We start from the raw sequence: 21368 nt of genomic DNA, 5'->3' as shown, positions 1-21368 counted from the left end.
GCATTAATAGCATCAGTAATAAACAGATACTTGTGCCTTTTGAAGTGTGCAGTAATAGACAAATTAGGATACTATCCTATCCGTGCCTGTCTCTTTGATAATGAAATTGCAATCAAGTATTGTTACTTCGAATTCTTAGTTGATATGAATACTCAGATATGCGAGTCCAAATTAGGATACTATCCTATCCGTTCAATATGTCTGAACTTCAACAAAGTTCACCACATTACACATTGTTTCAAGTGGTACTCACCAGGAAATAAAAAGAAGACAGTATATTAAAGAACTCCTTTTCCGCCACCACTATCGTTGCTAAACCAACGTCTTCAATAGCACATCCTGTACTACCATTTTCATATTTCAGTACCACCATCACCACTATCATTGACATTTCACCATCTTCTTAAGGCCATGAACCACCTCCACCACTGTCCCAATGATACCATCATCACCATTCACCACGATGACGGACACCATCTTCAGTACCACTGCCACTCCATAGATGCTCTATTATAAATGTGGCCGAGCCATTTCAAAGTAGTACAACTGAGGGAAAAACATGTACAGTAAAGCTTAACAAATAAATTATGAATAAAATTGTTAATTAAGTCTACTGACAAATGAGAATTACAGTTCCGGCTGGACTCTATTAAAGCACAGTTGCACTGAGCTTGGAACAAGATTATTACAACCCAACGAAAGTCGGTATTTTGCTTTTTCAGCCATGAGCGAACTTAGAGAGTGACAATCTTAAAGAAAACAAAAGACATAAACAGAGAGGTAATCGGTCTATTTGGATTTTGGACTGACCAGTGCCGACTTACTCCGCCCAACATTATTGTGGCAGACTGGGTAAGGCAGAAACCTTAATTGGATTAAAGGCCCAAGCCCAAATAAAAAGTGATTATAAAGGCCCAGCCCAAATACCATTCTAGTAACAAGGGTAATCATCACTCTCCTTCTCTCTCTCTCAGCTCCAAAAGTGAAAACAAGGTGCTTACTCATCTTCTCTACACTTCTATATAACCAGTAAGTTCTACATCCTTCTCTGTTTATTGAAACAAAACCTTCCGTACCATAAAAACTGTATGCTATTATATTCAGCTTAAAAAAAAAACAAGCTAAACTAGAAGCAGTATATAGACTTGGCCATAACTAGTCATTCTAAGCAAGTATATATACTCTAGAGTGCTCCTTCTTCCCTATCTATCAATACCTGTCAAGGCAGAACAAGCAAATTGGACCTTTTTTGAGACCTGCAGAAGGTGAAACAGAAACTTCAGAGACCACATGGGGAGATGTTGAACATTTATTTGAAGGATATGATGACCAGCAGAAAGCTGCTATCCAAAGAGAGAGGGCTAGGAGGATAGAAAAACAGAACACACTTCTTAATTTCTGCGTTAATCATTAAAAGCTGCACGTCGGGTATTTTCAGTGCGCAGGTATCAGGAACCAGTATAGATGCAAAATAAAACAATGTGACTCGTAACAAAGTAACTGGGACTTACTCATCCTTCAATTTCTAGATCTTCTCTGGATCCGTCTCTTAAATTGCTGGCTCACCATATCCACTACAAGCTCCGTATTGTGTTGCTACATATTTTGAAAACAACGTCATCACTCAATTTGCTGAATAGTTTACATAAGTTAATAGAAAATTGAATGAGTAACTGATAATATTTGTGACTACGTACATAAAAATGGAAAGCTAGATGATAGTTTGATGCTGATCAAAACATATCAACTCAAGGAATTTATAAGTCCATGCAAGCCAAGGAACTCCAACTTTGTATAAAGCCAACTAATATGGAAAGTAAGAAAATGAAACCACAAAATTGTTGGAATAGAAAGATGAGAATGGAGAACAACACAATACATTTATTAATCAAAGATCTTCAAAATGCATGCATAGTCTGACATAATAGAGAAACTTAGTTCTCTACAACCAGAATGAACTTCTATTAACTGAACAAGCATAGTGGGCACTCCCGCTATCTTAATTAGTACCTGAACCCATACACCGAGACACACTAACTACTTTAACCACGCAGCAATAGGTCTTTTCACAATGAGATCTACAACTGAGTCAACACATTAAACTAAAGAGGGACACATGGCTGTACGACCCAGCCTAAATACTAGACAATAACATAGCGTATGTATTTGTATCATATCTCATCCCTCCCCCATGATGCAAAATTGCAAATATAAGAAACACCAAGACAGGATCTGAACTTCACAAACTTGCGAAATGAAAGAACCTTAGTAAACCCATCTGCAACTTGGTCATTGAAATCGCTGACTTGCTGTCACAGTAGATTACGGTAGTCAGTATTAGCAGTCATCTTCTTTTCTTTAGAATGAATTTTAACATGACAAAATTACGTATTGATCTTTATTGTCCAGCTCTTCAATGAACATGCAGAAAGTGATATGTGCATTTAAGAGAAGAGGCAAAACTCAAAAACCCTCCAAAAAGATGTCAAGTGACCTGATATCCAATCATGTACAAGGGGGGGAGAAAGAAACCACTTGTACCATCTTTTCTTTTCTTTTTTGCAAGAGCAAGCTGGGTTTAGGTGGACCACTACCAATTTTCATACTGGACCACTACTCGTCTCCATAAATCAAAACTTCCCTCTGGTGCATAAAGTACCCTACGGCATATATCGGTTTACAAAAGAACCCAGCTGTTGAGAGAAAGGCATTGAAAACCAAGCTACAGTTATTAGCTAAATAATCTTGGCTTGGTTGGTCCCCCTGTATATGTGATTATACCAGACTCATTTGAAGCAATTAACTATCTAAGATCAAATAACTCAACAACAGGACCAAATTAAATTGTTCTCCTAGACTCGTACGTTTACAACTTTTGAGATATATTAATACTGATTACCAATTGTTTCAGCAGCTATTCCAAATGTGTCTTTTAGGTTATATTTTAGTAATTTTACGCATTCTACTCTACCCATAACAAGTTCCAAATAAAGATCCGACATCCATATTGTATGAACTTCTATATCCATGATTTTCCACTTCCCCACAGTAAAACAAATACATTGAAAAATATGCTTTAGTTTGTATTTATTTATAGAAGAACCCCCTGTGCAACTATCAAAATTGAGGACTATAAAGCAGATGAAAGGTAATCAAATGTAATGAGCCAAATGAAATATACTAGGAAGTGAAGAAGCTTACCAAGTAGGATAACGATTCACAGAAATCTGCATTTTAGCTACCACCCAAATCAAGTTTCTACTGGTCATGGCTTCCGTTGAACCAAAGCCATCACCTAGCAGCCCCACAGTCTTAGCATGATTAAGAGCTATTTCCTGCACATACCAAAGTCATGTAAGAAATCAAACATACTTAAGAACAAAAGTATACACATGAATACAACGCTATACAAAAGTTTTTTTGTTTTTTTCCTTGCCTGTAAATGGTTCATAAACGATTCTATAAACGTAGTCCCATCAATCCCTATCTCATACGATCTAATCGAAAAATTCTGTTGAAAAACAAGTCCATCCTGAACTATCTTCCCTAAACCAAAAGGATCTACAAGCATATCAGATCTCCTTGGTTTCCAATCAAGAAGTGTCCACTAATTCTCAGCTGCCAAAAACATCGCTGTTATAGCAGTAAGAAGTAAACAAAAATCAACAGAAAACAGTACGTGGACAAAGTAAGTCTAGGAACATATACCACAAGGTTCTACTTCCTCATAGTTGGACAGTAACTGTCTATAGGTATATAAATATACGATAAAGGAAGTTTGTTATTTATGCTAGGAGATACATATGGTGGTTAGTTTGTTAGGTTAAAGGGATTGAATGTATAGAAGAAGAAGAAATGATGGAGGCACAAGAAGAAGGTAGGGTTTAGAGTATATATTACTCTAACCTACAATATATACATATATTTATACTAGAGATAGAATAACCAAAATAGCAACAAGCTAAATAAGGTACAGTCTCACACTTATAGAATGTGTGAGACCGACACTACATACTTCAACACCCCCCTTCAAGCTGGAGCATAGATATTGCTCATGCCCAGCTTGTTACCAATATAACTCAAAACTGGATGAATCACTGGTTTGGTGAAGATATCAGCTAACTAATCCCGAGAAGCCACATAAGGAGTACTTATCTCCTTTGTTTCAACCTTATGTCTAACATAATGACAATCTACCTCTATGTGCTTAGTTCTCTCATGAAATACTGGATTAGAAGCGATATGAATGGTCACCGAGTGTCACAATGTAGAGGATCGGTAGTTGTACCTCGAAACCTAACTCATGTAGCGCATTACTTAATCCACATTAACTCGCTGATCCCCTTGAGCCATAGCTCTATACTTTCAAAGACTAGACTTTGACACCAATTTGTTTGCTTTTTTACTCTTCCATGTCACCAAATTTCCACAAAGGAAAGTACAATACCCAGTGGTGGATCGTCTATCTAAAACTGATCCTGCATAATCAGCATCTGAATATCCAACAACATCAAAATTTCCATTAGAACAATAGACCAATCCACGACCAGGAGAACCTTTCAAATACCTCAGAATACGAATAACTGCCTAGTAGTGAGGAATCCGTGGTGCATGCATATACTGAGATACTACACTGATTGCAAAGGAGATATCGGGGCAAGTAATAGTAGCATAGATCAGCTTTCCCACCAATCTACGGTATCCCTCAATATCGGCATACATTTCTCCAACATTCGACTGGAGTTTGTCGTTCGAATCCATAGGAGTCTCTACTGGGGGAGCTCCTAAATTACTTGTCTCACTGAGCAGGTCTAATACATACTTTCTCTGTGAGAGATGAATTTCACCAGGGAACTTGGTAACTTCAATGCCTAAGAAATACTTCAGTTCTCTAGATCTTTGGTCAGGCGTCTTTGAGATTGACTTTAAGTCGATCAATACCTGTTTGTCGGACCACGGACAATGATATCATCAACATACACAACTAAGACAATAATCCCTTTATTGGGTCTTTCGGTAAAACACGGAATGATCATATTCACACCTAGTCATTCCATTAGCCATCAAAACCGACTAAACTTCGCAAACCAAGCTCTAGAGAGCTTTAGCCCATAAAAGACTTCTTTAATCGGTGGACTTTCCCCTTGAGCAACAAAACTAGGAGGTTGAACCATATAGATTTCCTCCAGAAGATCGCCATGTAAAAAGGCATTATTCACATCCAATTGAAACAGAGGCCAGTGATGATGAACAACAAGAGAAATAACAATACGCACAGAGGCGAGCTTTGCAATCGGAGAAAACGTCTCGGATCTGGGTAAAGCCTTTTGCAACCAGACGAGCCTTTAAACGAGAAATAGTACCATCCGGATTATGCTTAATAGTGAAAACCCACTTACATACAAGCAACTGCTTTCTTCCCAGAAGGAAGATCTGTAAGAACCCAAGTGTCATTAGAATACAAGGCACTCAACTCCTCGTCCATTGCTTGCTTCCAGCCAGGATGAGATAGAGCATCCCCCAGTAGTTAGGCGGACGAGAGCACAACAAGGACGTAGCAAAAGACTTGACAGATGGTGGTAAATGATCAGTGGAAACATACTTAGACATAGAATATTGAGCATACTTACTAGGAAGATGCATACTTGTAGAGGGATGTTCAAGTTTTCGGATGGCAATAGGAACATCGAGGTCATATGGAATGACAATAGGATCCACAGACATAGTGGGCAGAGGTGGGGGGCAGTGGAGCAGTTGAACTTTCGGCCTCAACATCCGGAATTGGGCCAGCCCTCGGAAGGCTATCAGTGGGCGCAGGTCATGCTACATCGCCTGGAACTCGACCATCAAGGGAGCAGTGCGCTTCGGGGAAGGCCAATAGTGGGGCGCGAGGTGCGCTCCATCGCCTGGAACTCGACCATCAAGGGAGCACAGGTCCCGCTATGTAAGGCCATCTATGGGTGCAGGTCGCACTCCTTCTTCACGAGCTCCCTCATTTTCACCAAGATCATATCCAGCAACACCAGATGGCATAACACAATCCTCAAATGGTTTAGAGGACATCTTCCCTTCTGAAGAGTAAAACGGGACATCTTCAAAAAAAGTAACATCAGTACAGACAAATGATTTGCGCAGATGAGGACTATAACACTTGTACCCTTTCTGTGTACGTGAATACCCAAGGAAAACATACTTAATAGCACGAGAGTCTAACTTGTCACAACCTGGCTGAAGATTATGAACAAAGCAGACACAACCAAAAATCCGAGGGGGAAGATGGAAAGAAGGTTGACCAGGAAAAAGAACAGAGTGTGGTGTTTTTCCCCTAATACTGAAGAGGGCATACGATTAATCAAGTATGTGGCAGTAAGGTCTGCCTCTGCCCAATAAAACTTTGGGAGATTTGTTTGAAACATTAAGCATCGGGCGACTTCAAGAATGGGTATGCTCTTTCTCTCAGCAACCCCATTTTGTTGAGGTGTATCTACACAGGAGGTTTGATGTGTAATGCCATGATCATCTAAAAAACACTGGAATATTGTAGAGGTATAGTCTTTGGCATTATCAGTTCGAAAAACATGCATGTGTACAGAATACCGATTAGTAATCTCAGTATAGAATTTTTGAAAAACAGAGAATACTTGAGAACGATTTTCCATAATATATACCCAACAAACACGAGAAAAATCATCTATAAATGTAATAAAATACTTGGCTCCAAAAAGGCCAGTGGTTCTACAAGGACCCCAGACATCTGAATGGACTAACTAAAAAGGAGCACTAGAACACTTATTTAACCTATTTTTGTAAGAAGCACGACGATGTTTAGCTAACTCACAAACCTTACAACTTAAAGACTGAATACTAGAAGAAATACTGGGAACTAAACTACGCAAACTAGCGAGAGGAAGATGACCAAGACGTCTATGCCATCGAACAGAGAGATCGAGGAGGCTGTGAGAGCGCTTACGGTGAGAGTGCCCATAATCATCTTGAAAGTAATAGATGCCCCCATGCTCATACCCCCCACCAACTAGTGTCTTTGTCTGTAGATCCTGAAACACAATATGAATGGAAGAAAACATGACATTACAGTGAAGAGATTGGGTGAGACGATGAACAGACAATAGATTAAAGGGGAAATTTCGAATAAGCAAGTCTGAGACAAGTGATATATTACGAGTTAACTGAATAGTACCCCGACCAAGAATACTAGCCTTAGCCCCATTTTCTAATGTGACATATGATGGAGTGTGAGTATACACAAGATTAGAAAACAACCGGGGATTACCTGTCATATGATCAGAAGCTCCTGAGTCAATAACCCAAGAGTTGTTACCACTTGTATGAAGACATGTTTTACCCGATCGGCTATATTTAAGGGGTGGTCGGACAAACTTGATGAACTGGGAATAGCTTGTATCCACTTTATCAAGGCTGCAAAGTCTTCTTGAACTCGTTGAAAATTTGTCACTTTCTGATAAACTACTATGGCATTGTTGGCTTTGTGCAAAGGTGGGCGTCCTGTTATATCCCAACAAAAATCAGAACTATGATTTGTGCGCTCACAATGCTCACAAGGCTCAAAACTGCCAATACCACGACCACGGCCACTCCATTGGGTACGACCACCCCCATGGCCACGACCCCCTCTACCTCCTCTACCTCCATTACCACGACCAGAAGAGGGGTTGTTATTACCGCTTGGAGGGATCAATAAAGCCGCGACCTTGTCATTGTGCCTTAGAGGAGGTGCGAATCTGAGACAAAGCGAGTAAATGAGTAGGGAGCTTAGATTCAGCTTGAACTTGGGCTTTCACATTAGCAAACTTCGATCGTAGCCCAGATAGGAATTTGGAGACTCGAAAATCCCTCTCTTTGTTTCTTCAATCGATTTATGTCCGTAGTAAGTGGGTGATATATATTCAGTTCTTCCCACTTGCTACGAAGAGAGTTGTAATATTGAGAGATAGACATATCTCCTTGAGTGAGATCAAAGATGTTCTCATACAACCGAAAGATACGAGAAGTGCAATCGAGATTGAGAGTATGATTCTTGTAGATACTCCCAAATCTCCTTCGAGGTTTTAAAACCCACCGCGATATTACAAACATCTTTCTCCATAGTATTCCACGAAAATTCTTAACCAAGGCCATCTTTTGTCCGGGTTGTCTTTCCTTTATCATCCGGGGATCGTAGGATGATTTTTCTTTACCTTTTCCAAGAAGATAAACAAGAATTGCCTGTTGCCCATTGAAGGTAATTGGCAACACCCTCCAATTTGACAGAGGTCATACCAACAGAGAAAACAGACGTATTACCGAATTCATCGGATTTTGGAACAACATCAGTCATTGTAAAGAGAAGAGAAACTCACTTGATGAAAAAGAATACGAAACTGCGAACAAAGTACTACAAAAGATGGGCGAAGAAGCTTTAATCGAACTGGCGACCAGCGCTGCCGCACGTAGAGATTGAGAAAACCAACTTGATGATGATACCACACCTTCGCCTTATGAAAACCTGATATACTCCTCTTTATCAAAACCAAGAGATTGCGGAAGCGAAACAATACTAAGACAACAACTAATACTAAAACTGGAACCTTGAAACTGAGGATCTCTCTCCTAGCATTCTCTAAACAGAGTCGGCTCTGATACCATGTTATTTATGCTAGGAGATACATATGGTGGTTAGTTTGTTAGGTTAAAGGGATTGAGTGTGTAGAAGAAGAAGAAGAAATGATGGAGGCACAAGAAAAAGGTAGGGTTTAGAGTATATATTACTCTAACCTACAATACATATATTTATACTAGAGATAGAATAACTAAAATAGCAACAAGCTAAATAAGGTACGGTCTCACACTTATAGAATGTGTGAGACCAACACTACATACTTCAACACCTGCCAAGAAACAAGATGCTTTTACCATAATGAAGGAGATCATGAACTATGTCAATGTGGCCACTAACAATTGAGCAAAAGAATGAAGCATTAGACAAAGAGCCGAGCTCATCAAAGATAGTTCTAGAACATTCTGTTGTAACTAACTAACTCACGTAAGCTAATGACTATATAAAAGTGTAATCAATATTGTTTTGAGTAACGAGAAAAAATATTCTATCATGGTATCAGAGCCATTATGCTCAGTGCGATTCGATCCACCATTAAAGCTATTTTGAAGCTTTGCCTCAAATTGATTTCTTCAGTCAATTTGAAGTAATCATTCAATCATTCGTCTTCATCTAGATTCATATCTTCTTATAGTTTCTGTGTTTCTGTGTATCAATATCAAGAAATCATCAAGAAAAATGGTCCGAACCAATCAAAATCAACAACCTTCTTCTTATACTGATGTGGTGCTTATTCAACAAACAATGGATCAAATAGCTTAACATGAACTTAATCGTCAATCAAATGATCAAAGCGATCGATTCAAGATCAACAAATTCCATATTAGAGAAATCAATTTCTATATCAAGATCGTAGTCATTCAACAATCAGTGATCAAGGTTTGAATTCAGTTAATCTATTCTAATGGCAGTTCCACCGTGTAATACATCATATTCTTTTCAGAACATTACAAATCTAGTTACTCTGAAGCTTAATAGGGAGAATTACTTGCTATGGAAAACAGTTATCATGCCAGTTTTCATCAGTTTCGATTTATTAGGACATATAGATGGTACAGATGTTTGCCCTTCTCGTTTTATTATTGATGAATGTGGAAATCCCACAAACAAGATCTATCCTAATTTCACTACATGGCTCAAAAGAGATCAGATGTTAATGATTTGGATCAACGCTACTTTGTCAAATGAAATACTTCCTTATGTTGTTGGTGTCACTTCATCAGGGCAATTGTGGTTACAACTGGAAAAGAGGCTATCTACTCTTTCAAGGTCTCATATTAATCAACTCAAGGCACAACTTCAATCTGTAAAGAAAGGGAATCTTACTATGGCGCAATATCTTCAGAAGCTTAAATTTCTTGCTGATAGCCTTGCTGCATCTAGTGAACAAGTTTTTGATGCTAATATGGTTTTTCATACACTAAGAGGTCTTCCAGAGGAGTATGTTGCTTTTGCTACTTCCATAAGGACTAGGTCGAACAATGATCTAGTACAAGTTGATGAATTACATAGCCTTATTATCAGTGAGGAACTTTCAATACAAGATCTTAGAGGCAATATTCAAGCTGATCCAATGCAAGATTTTGTAGCTTTTAATCAAAATCAAAATCAATCAAATAGTTTTGGCAGAGGAAGAGGGTTTGATAATTACAGCAGCAACAGAGGAACTGGTCGAGGTTTTTATAGAGGCAATGCTTGAGGAAACTATAGCGGCAGAGGAAATAGTTTCACTAATGGTAACAACACTGGCAGAGGAAATGGATTTAGCTACAATAACAATTCCAGCACCTCTAATGGTTACAATAATGCCTCACAAGGTCACCCTCAATGTCATATTTGTACTAAATTTGGCCACTTGGCAATTGATTGTCACAATTGCATGAACCACTCCTATATAGGACGAATTCCACCTACTAAACTAGCTATGCTTGCCAATATCAATGATGCTATACCTTAGCCTCATGGTTCTCAATATCATGGTTCTGGTTCACAGTACGATGGTTCTACTTCACAATATGCTGGCTCTCCTTACTACAATGGATCTAACAATTATCCTGGTCCTAGTTCATCAAAGGAATCCTACTGGTATGCTGATACAGGAGCTTCAAATCATCTCACGCACGAATGATCTTTCCAATTTCTCCATACACTCCAACTATAAAGGAGCTGACAAAGTCCTTGTAGGAAATGACCAAGGTTTGTCCATTCTTCATACTGGTTCTGCGTCTGTTAAACCACATAATTCCTTGCATAACTTTCATATGAAAGACATTTTACATGTTCCCCAAATATAACACAATCTTCTTAGTGTCCATCGATTTGTCAATGATAATAACTGTGTACTCATATTTGCTCCAAATGCTTTCTATGTTAAGGACATTGCAACATGGAGGACTCTTTTCAAAGGTCCAACTGAGCATGGTCTGTATCCCATTCATCTCTCCACTTCATCAAGTAAAATCCTATTTCCTTCTTCTTTCATCACCAATAAAGCTCCTGTTGCAACTTGGCACAGAAGACTTGGGCATCCATTTGCTGCAGTTATTCACAAACTTCTTTAAACCAACAGTATTGATCTTCAAGGTTCAAAACAATTTAATTTGTGTGCTGATTGTGCCATGGGCAAAAGCACTAAACTTACTTTTGGTTCTTCATTTTGTAAAACTGTAAAACCTTTATTATTACTGCATATTGATCTTTGGGGTCCATCTCCCATTGTTTCGATTAATGGGTTTAGATATTATGCCAGTATTGTGGATGATCATTCTCGATATTGTTGGATATTTCCTCTTTGTAATAAATCTGATTTTTGCTCTGTGTTTCAATCTTTCAAGTCTCTAGTTGAGAATCTTTTGACTGGTAAAATACAATGTGTCAGAACCGACAATGCTGGTGAGTTCATCAATACTCAATTTAAAAATTTTCTTATCTCCCATGGTATCAGTCATCAATTCACTTGCCCTCATACCTTTGATATTGTAGAGCGAAAGCACCGGCATATATTAGATATGGCTAGAACCCTCATTTCTCAGTCTTGGATGCCACCTAAATATTGGTGTGACATTTTCTCTACCTTTGTTTATCTCATTAATCGACTTCCTTCAACTTCACTTCAAAATATTTCTCCTCTTGAAAAGTTGTTTCATGTCCAACCTAATTATTCCAATCTCAAAGTTTATGGATGCACATGTTTTCCTTGGTTAAGACCTTATACAACTAATAAGCTTGATTTAAGGTCTAAACCTTGCATTTTTCTTGGTTATAGTTTAAATCACAAAGGTTACAAGTTCATGGATATACAAACTGGTCGTATCTACATATCTAGGCATGTTGTATTCAATGAGTCTGAATTTCCATTCAAAAACACAACTCTACATTCAAATTCAATGTCTCCTACATAATTTCTTCTTTCATCCTTTTGCAATGATATCATTTTCCCTTCTTCTCATACTTCCACTCCACCATTTTCTGATTCTACTGAAGTTCTTACTTCTTTATCACCTACTGCACTACCTGTTGACACTTCTTCTTCAACTCATTCTATGACCACAAGAGCCAAAAATGGCATTTTCAAACCAAAATCTCTCATCACTACTAAACATCCTATTCCTCATGCTCTTCAAACTACTCTTTCTTCTCTGCCTATTACACCTACTTCTTTCACTCAAGCTGACAAAGATCCAAACTGGAGAGCAGCAATGGTCAGTGAATTTAATGCTCTAATAAAAAATGGTACTTGGATTCTTGTACCTTATTCTCCTTCACAAAATCTTGTTGATAACAAGTGGGTATTTTATTGAAACGTAGAAAGCATATGGCTCCCTTGATAAGTATAAAAGAATTTGGTAGCTAAAGGCTTTCATCAAAACATGGTTTTGATTATGATGAAACCTTTAGCCCGGTTGCAAAACCTCCAACTATCGGACTTATTATATCTCTAGCAGTTTACTATAATTGGGATATCAAGCAATTAGATGTCTCAAATGCCTTTTTGCATGGTCATCTCAAGAAGGATGTGTTCATGACTCGGCCAAAAGGTTTTGTTGATCCTACTAGACCTGCTCATGTTTGCAAACTGTTGAAATCTTTATATGGTTTAAACAAATCCCCGGGGGCTTGGTATGAAGAGTTATTTCGGTATTTGTTATCTCTTGGATTCTCTACCTCACATCTTTGATCACTCCTTATTCATCAAGAAAGACTCAAAGATCCATTACTTATATTTTGGTATATGTTGATGACATTCGATTCTTGGCGATTCGCAAGTGTATATCAAAAGATTATTTCTCAACTTCGGCAATTGTTTTGCATTGAAAGATTTTGGCTCTCTCCATTATTTTTTGGGTCTAGAGGCTAAAAGAAACTCTGAGGATTGTTTCTATCTCAAACAAAATATACCTTTGATTTGTTGACAAAAGCAAAGATGTTAGATGCTAAGCCTATTGCTACTCCTCTTGCAACTAATTGCAAACTTGACAATCACTTGGAGAACTTCTACGATCCCATGGAATCTGAGATCACTTGTGGGTGGTTTACAATATTTAACATGGTGCAGATTTGACATTTCATTTTGCAGTTAATATGGTTTGCCGGTTTATGCAAAGCCCAAGAGCTCCTCATTTATCAGCAGTAAAAAGAATTCTCAGGTACTTAATTAAAAGGGACTATACATCATGGCATATGGTTTACAAAGAGCAATCTCAGAATACAAGCATATAATGATGCAGATTGGGTAGGCTATCCAATGGACAAAAGGTCAATTACAGGGTTTTGTATTTACATTGGTCATAATCCTTTATCTTGGTCTACTAAGAAACAAAAGACTGTTACTCGATCGTCGGTGAGAGAATATCATACTCTAGCTCAAACTGCTGGTGAGATCTATTGGATATGTGTACTTCTAAAGGATCTCGGGGATTTCTCTACCTTGACTCCATTGGTTCATTGTGATAACATTAGTGCAATTTCTTTAGCTCACAATCACGTATTTTCACGCAAGAACAAAACATGTGGAAATTGACTATCATTATGTCGGAGAATTGGTCACCAGTAAACTTCTTGATGTTCGGTATCTCAACACCAAGGATTAGATTGTCGATGTCCTTACTAAAGCTCTATCTTCTCAACGATTTCATTTTCTTACCAGCAAGCTTTCAGTGCTTTCTAATCCCTTCAGCTTGAGGGGGGAATTGAACAAAAGAATGAAGCATCAGACAAAGAGCCAGCTTATCAAAGATAGTTCTAGAACATTATGTTGTAACTAACTAACTCACGTCATTCTATTGTAACTAACTAACTCACGTCAGCTAATGACTATATAAAGGTGTAATCAATATTGTTTTGAGTAATGAGAAAAATATTCTATCACTAACTGCACGACCAACTCTGCAAGTAAAACCAACGACCAACCCTTTGCGACTCCTAATTGCAGAGATCCTGTGCAATGTGCTCTCAATGCCAGCTCTATTATCTCCTCCAAACTCTCCAACAGCACTCTGAGCATCTTCCAACTCTTCCATCGATACCTGTTCAAAGCAATGGAAATTTAAAAAAAAAAATCTAATTATGGAAGAATGGTGAACTTGCCTCTGTGCTGCGCAAAAATTGGCCACCAGATTCACCAAGAAAATGTGCTTCAGGATAACGACCCCAAATCCAATATGACTTACAGAAGCAGATATGCTAGGATGATAGAGAGAATATTCTAAACAAAACCTTGATGGACAACTCAAGTTTGTACGAATTAAGTTTGTAGGGAAAAAAAAACCTCTAGAAGTTGAGCTCGATTGTCACGCAAATCTGTGGAATAGAGATTGAATTAAATAAACTAAAATGATGGGAGTAAGGAAATATATAACTCCAAGAGTGCGTGAAGATTGTCTTCCACAACCACAAATCCATTGTTGTTTGAAGATGATAATATTGTGTGGCAATTGAAACCAAAATGAAGAGGAGAGTGAATTCTCTTGGGACGAGTAGTCAAAAAAGTAGGGTAGCAGTAGTAGAACTAGTGTTATGAATTTACAACTTAATTCTACTTACTCTTTACCAATCACCAAACGGTATAAACCTTTTGTCTAGTAAGTTTCTTGTACTTCTTAGTTAAATCTAAGCCTTAGCGTAGAACCACTGACATATTTACCCCCTCACAGTGCTCCAAGGTAGATGGGAAACTGTCTCCCAAGATATAACGGATTTCTTTCTATAGAAAGCGGCACTTCAATTCTACAGAATCAACGAACATAACATAGTATTTGACTAAGAACAGGAGGAGAAAAGAAAGATCAGAACTCTGTGTAATATGGTGTGTCTTTCCTTCTCATTTCATCCACTATTTATAGGTGAGTGGTGCCTCTTCGAAACAACACATTGACTCTTAGGAAAAAGTACGCAATTTTTTGAAAAGTCACATGTTTCGAAATGACGCAAATTTTCAGCATAAAGCACTATTTCGAACTAGTGCCTATTTCGAAAGATCGCACATTTTCAGCATAATATACTATTTCAAACTAGTGCACCCTTTCGAAAAGGTGTCTCTCATTTTACTGTTTTAAGAGAAACTAACTAGCTTGATGGGCCCAAAACGGATTGGGCCTTATTAAGAAATAAGAAAACTGTTAGTCCAAAAAGAACATACACAAACCTAGACCGACCCGATGCCAAAGCCAAGTCAAGTCGGTCGGGCGGGCAGCGACGTGCGTGTGTTGTTGACCTTGACTACGTTCTGTCTCCACGGAAAATTAGTGGTACCCTTTGGGGCCCAACCCAAGTAGCCACAATTAGGCCTTATCTACTCAACAACTCTTTGGTTTTCTTCCCATGTGGGACTAAGTGTTTTTCACACTTTTCCACATGCATTTCTCAAACATTTCATCCAAGTGGGTAACTTGGGAGACAAATTCCTCATTTATATCTCAATGGATTTGAGTAATTCCAAGTTCCATGTGTTCACCACACTTTGAACTTTGGATTACAACTATTTTTCTAACAATCCCCCACATGAATGAAAATTTGGCTTTTTCACTCCTAAACAATGGATTTATGTTCTTTTACAAATGAAAATATACGCATCAGGTCAAGTGGCATGGGAGGTCTTGAACTTGCTTTAGTGAAAGACTATCGGATTTAATTGGATGATCAGTAGACTTCAATTAATGTCCTCTAACTGTTAGCCATTTGTATAAACCTAGACAATCATCTTCACGTAGTGCATTCTCGAATATTGTTGGTTCTCACGTTTGTGTTCATTTTGGCCTTAAACACTACTTGGTTTCAGATAGTGCTTTTGAGACATTTGCCTTTAAAATTCTCATAGAAGCGGCCCCACTTCTGCACTAACATAGATGATTTCTATAAAGAGTATCCTGCAATACTCTACTTGGATAATTTGAGATATTTGCCTTTAAAATTCTCATAGAAGCGGCCCCACTTCGCACTAACATAGATGAATTCTATAAAGAGTATTTTGCAATATTCCACTTGGATAACATAACTTTTTAAGATATAATAAATTATTAAAAGCTTAACTTATCCTGGTTCTCGCGGCAAATATACACTTTCTTAACATATAGGAATGGGTTAGAGTGTAGTATTACTCTCTAGTGCTCACCGAGTCACAGACATAATTCAGTTGGCCCTTTGAACCTAGATCTTGGGATCTCCAGTCAACTAGGTTGGTTTTTCCATTATGAGGACTCTTGGTTTGATTATCTCATAGAGGCTTCAAGCCCATTTCCCCTGAATAATCTTTCCACTTGCTCTCTTGTTAAACCCTTTGTAAGCGGATCCGCAATATTATCTTTTGAACTTATGATAGATAGGTAAACTGATGCTTAATTATCTATGGATGAACACAAACAACTAATGATCAACTACCTTATCAATATTATTCCTATTCTCAATTCATTATGCAATATAGAGAGTTATGATTCGTTCCGCTCTTAATCGTTAATTAAGTGCTTAGAATTCTACTAGAAATCAAGGTGAGAACAATGAGAGTAGTGTTGTGATTTATTGTTGTGATTTATTTAAACTAAAACTAATTATAAATTAATTAAACTAACAATGTAATAAACTAATTTAAACTAAACAATTAAAAGGTGAATTTAATGAATAGGAAGAACATAAAGGAAGGATTAATCCATCTATGTAAAGCTATGATTATTCTAACTAGTTTCTTATGTTTTAATCTTAACCTTTATTAATCTACACAAGACAAAACAACAAAAGTCATAATTTTTATTGATCACTAATCAATCCTAGCAATCTCTGTACTAAGATATGATTAATATAAGATAAATTCTCCTCTACAAATCTCTTTGTGGAGTTTCCTTTATCTAGTTCAACTTTTATAATCTCTATCTCTAGACAACTATAGAACTTGAACTTAAAGCACATAAAACTTGAATAGAAAGCTGAAAACTAAGTTTTTTGGATTCAGCTTTGGAAAGTTTTTCTTTATTGTCAATCTATAATTCCGGCTTTGAAGGTATTTTTCTTTTAATTCTTTTTTGATCAATAATAATAGATTATCATGTTAAAGATGTAGGATTAAAGTAATCCCAACAATTGGTATCACAGCGGGTCATGCTATAATTTATTTTTGATTTACTATTAATAGAATAATCATATCTATTTTTTTTTTTTTTGTTATATATAAAATATATGGTAATTTCATATCTGTATGTTCTAAGTGATAAAGGAGCAATTTTTTTTAAATATTGGTATATACTATAAAAGAAAAGAAAAGAAAAATACATCATATACTCAATAGTACATGCGATATTAATAATATATGCTTGATTCCGTTGTGTATTATTATTTTGATGCAATTCGGTTGTGATATTAACGTGATTGTTTTTGGTACTACGGTACCTGTAAGGTTTAAAAGTATGTTATACTCGAACAAATTTCTTTTGAGAGAGAAAAGTCTATTGTCTTGAGTCTTGACTCTTAATCCTGATATATGCACATGGGACCTGGACATGAGTGTTTGCTCTTAGTAGCTTAGGGACTTTGTCCTTTAGTGCATGCCCTTAGTACTTGCTGTACATGAATTTCTTTTTTATGCTTAAGCTTTAAACCACGGGCAGAAGCGTTATTTGCTTTTGTTAAAGGGGCAATTTTTCTGAAAATTGTATTGTTGTTGGACTTTTGTCTCGGAGATATTATGCTATGCTAGTAAAAGGTATAGGGACCACTTTTTACGTAATGACCTATTTTTTTTTTTTTTTTTTTTTTTTTTTAACAAATAACGAGTTTTACAAATAATTAGAATGGCGTCTGACAAAGTTGCGCCCATGAAGTTCTTTCGAATAGCAAAACCTATCCTCCTAAAAACAAACTCGTTAGAACCAATTTGTCATTACGATGTCAGTCCATAACTTTCTCGCAATCTCTTAAGGAGCTCAATGATTTGTTGTGCAAGAAACCAAAGGTGTCAAAACCGAAAAGAATGAAACAATCTTTGGTTAGCTCTACAAGCCTCCTCCTGTTTTTCAATTTTTCCTACCCACGCTTCTATTAGTCGCTTCTCCCACCTCAAAGACTCCATTCCCAAGCCCTACTAATGGAGAGGCTCGGTTACATCAACACATGCATGCCTCCCACCGGACCAATTATTTGTAGATCAATACATCCAGCGGCCGAAGTGTCGATCTCCCCTCATTCGGATCGGTGAGAAAATTCACATGAGCCTCCTTCTTCACTGCACCCCAGCCCTCCAAAATGCATCACATAAAATATCTCCGACATGATCATGCCGGTATTTGAAGCACAGGAAATATCTACAATGCGGCCGCATGGTCCCCTAAAAGTATCTAGTCCGCTCTTTTTGCACACGGGGCATAGACCACCATCGAGTATAAAGGAATCATGAGGCGATCTTGGAGAATAGAACGATACTCTACCGTACCGGCGATATAATGATGTCCAAGTCCCTCCATCGGAATAGTAAGTAGGAAATCCTTTGCATGTTACATTTGTAAGCATCAACGGCGCTTCGACGAAAGCGGATAACGCAAACTCCCTCTCAAGACTAGCAACAATCTTACCATAGAATGCTTCCGCCAAAACTTTTTGTGGTTTTGAGGGGACGGTAGCACTCACGACCATAAGGCGAGGTCAAAATCGGGTAGAGCAGAGACTCAATGCCCGCTAGCAACATCAAGAATCTCGTCCAAAGGTGCTTGGGCCACAACTCCTAAGAATATGGTTCAAGCTCGAAGTCCGACGGGAGGGCCACAAAAGAAAATGTAGATACATCAGTGGCACAATAAATACCTAAACTTTTTTTTTTTTTTTTTTCCTGAAAAGTATATCCTTGTCTACTGACACATCCAGGAGATGCTTGTAAGGCTTCTAAGATTTGTACAGTAGACATGGCTAACGGGTTTGTATTGGTTATTGAGATAACTTAATATGCTTTTATCAAAAGATTCATGGTAAAGTAATAGTTGATATTCATGTGCTATGGTATGCTACTATTAGCAATTTTAAGGTACACAAATTGCATGCTAATTAATCTAATATTTCGGTTAGATACATACATTATATGTACTAGAGAATTTCAACATGTATATAATACTGGCGGTTAGCTTAGCTACTATTAATTTAGTATCACTATGATATATTTACACTTATTTATTATTGGCATGAGATGCATGGTCCGTTAAATAGGTAGTATATAACATCATTGTTAATTAGTGACATATATACATAATGTTACATTCATATTGAAAATTGTCGATGTATGTTGATAATTAATTGTTAATACCCTCAGTATATATAAAGCAAGTGGTAAAGACATTTAATTTGCGAATTGAATCCCTTGCTACACCATTATCAATTCGATAGGAATTATATTATTAGATGTGATTAATATGATCCCTACGGATAAATTAATTGCATACTAAAATATTTTGGCCTATTGTCTATTCTTGAGAAGAAAAAATCATGTATGGCTAGTGAGAGTGTTTTCCCTTACAGATTCATTATCTCACAGTTACATTAATGAATTATATGATGATGGTACACTTGACTGAAATATAGTTGACAGCTCCACGGTTTGTGCAATTATGTTTTAGTAGCAACAAGAATGATAATAGAAATCATATTACTTGTATGTAAAATTGATGAGTCTAGTAGAACTTGCCTGATTAAGTTGAATAATTTTGATGCCCTATGGATAAGATATTGTTCATAAGTATTAGGTTTCCATTGCTTATATTTGTCTTAATGATACAATACTGAGGGTGTTGTATTTTTATTATATAAGCGGGAAATTGGTTTATTAAATTCCCAAAATCAATATTAAATGCATTATAATAATTTTTGTGTATATGTAAATGTTCCAAATATGTCTCAATCAAATTTCAATCCTTTAGCATCTATCTTGAAAGAGAATAAGTTAACTGGTCCTAATTATATGGATTGGAAACGTAACATTAACATTATCTTGACTGCTGAAAGTTACAAATTCGTTCTCACTACCCCTTGCCCCCGAACCAGCTGACAATGCTAGTGCAAGCTAGGCTGAAAGATGAGTACAAAATATGGCAAAAGGCCAATGAGATGTCCAAGTGTTATCTCCTGGCATCCATGTCAAATGTACTCCAGCACCAACACCAAAATTTTGGTATAGCTACTGAGATCATGACCAATTTGCAAGAGATGTTTGGCGAACAAAATCACACTAAACGTCAGATTGCAATGACAAACCTAATGAATACAAAAATGGATGATGGGACTCAAGTTAGGGAGCATATCCTCAAAATGATTGGCGATGTCAATGAGTTGGAGATCCTAGGTGCGTTGAAATAGACGCCAATTCTCAAGTTGATGTTATTCTTCAGTCTTTGTCAGTTTCATTTAATCAGTTCATTGAACTACAACATGAACAATATGGATCTGACACTACCAGAGTTAATGAACTCTTTGCAGTAGGCTGAAGACTTAGTTAAGGTTAAGCTAAGTGTAATGGTCTCAGAAAATGTTGGTGTTTCCAAGCCTAAGCCGAAAAGCAAAGGCAAGTGGAAAAAGGGTAAAAAGTTTGCCTTTGGGGCAAAAATGGGAGTGGAGAAGAATTCAGGGACTAAAGCAAAAGGTAATTGTTACCATTGTGAAAAGCCTGGTCATTGGAAGCGGAACTATAGAGAGTATCTGGATATGAAACAAAAACAAAAAAAAGGTATGCAATCTTTTATTCTTGAAACCAAAGAGTTGATTTTTCCTTCTAACACCTGTTATGTGGAATAAGAGGCTACTACCTACTTTTGTAAAATGTTACAAGAGTTTCAGGGGAAAAGAAGGATGAATGAAGAAAAGGTGTACCAGGCACTAGGGATAGAGGCAAATGTTGCTATAGTATCAATAGAAGTTTAGCATTAGAAAAGAAATTGTTGGTTTTAAAAGACTATTATTATGTTCCAGGGACAAGGAGAAATTTCGTTTATGTTTCTGCACTTTATAAGTTAGAATATAATATTCTATTTCATTTGATTCAAAAGTTGTAATCATATTAAATAGAAAGATTATTGCCTCTGGTATTTTGGAAAATGATCTCTATTTACTTTCTTCTATGATAGAAATAAATGATACTGATATTAGTAATTCATCATATGTTATTACCTCAAAAGAGGATATTTTCTTCAGTTAATCCAACAAACTTGTGGCACTTAAGACTTGGTCATATCAATCTGAATAAGATTGATAGCTTGGGTGAAAGATGGGATTT

General features: G+C 37.1%; 1 protein-coding gene and 1 pseudogene across 5 annotated transcripts; both read right to left on the bottom strand.

The window, feature by feature from the left end:
- Positions 1-21368, bottom strand: part of LOC147488793 (uncharacterized protein ycf45-like) — a 42420-nt pseudogene that overhangs the window by 12905 nt on the left and 8147 nt on the right.
- On the bottom strand, positions 120-3659 carry LOC147488794 (palmitoyl-acyl carrier protein thioesterase, chloroplastic-like). Of its 5 annotated transcripts, XM_086572916.1 has the most exons (7): positions 3437-3659; positions 3202-3335; positions 2265-2309; positions 1698-1804; positions 1512-1596; positions 1217-1256; positions 120-546 (listed from the first exon to the last, which is right to left on the bottom strand). In XM_086572916.1, the coding sequence occupies exons 1-4, from the start codon at positions 3569-3571 to the stop codon at positions 1744-1746; spliced, it is 375 nt and encodes a 124-aa protein (XP_086429042.1). In that variant the 5' UTR covers positions 3572-3659; the 3' UTR covers positions 120-546; positions 1217-1256; positions 1512-1596; positions 1698-1743. The 5 variants fall into 5 exon arrangements, 3 of the variants coding, with proteins under 3 accessions (XP_086429042.1, XP_086429044.1, XP_086429043.1); XR_015202263.1 differs by lacking the exon at positions 2265-2309; XM_086572918.1 differs by lacking the exon at positions 1217-1256.

This window comes from Coptis chinensis, chromosome 7 (genome assembly GCF_015680905.1).
Source record: "Coptis chinensis isolate HL-2020 chromosome 7, ASM1568090v1, whole genome shotgun sequence".
Taxonomy (NCBI): domain Eukaryota; kingdom Viridiplantae; phylum Streptophyta; class Magnoliopsida; order Ranunculales; family Ranunculaceae; genus Coptis; species Coptis chinensis.
This window is presented reverse-complemented; position numbering and strand designations above follow the sequence as displayed.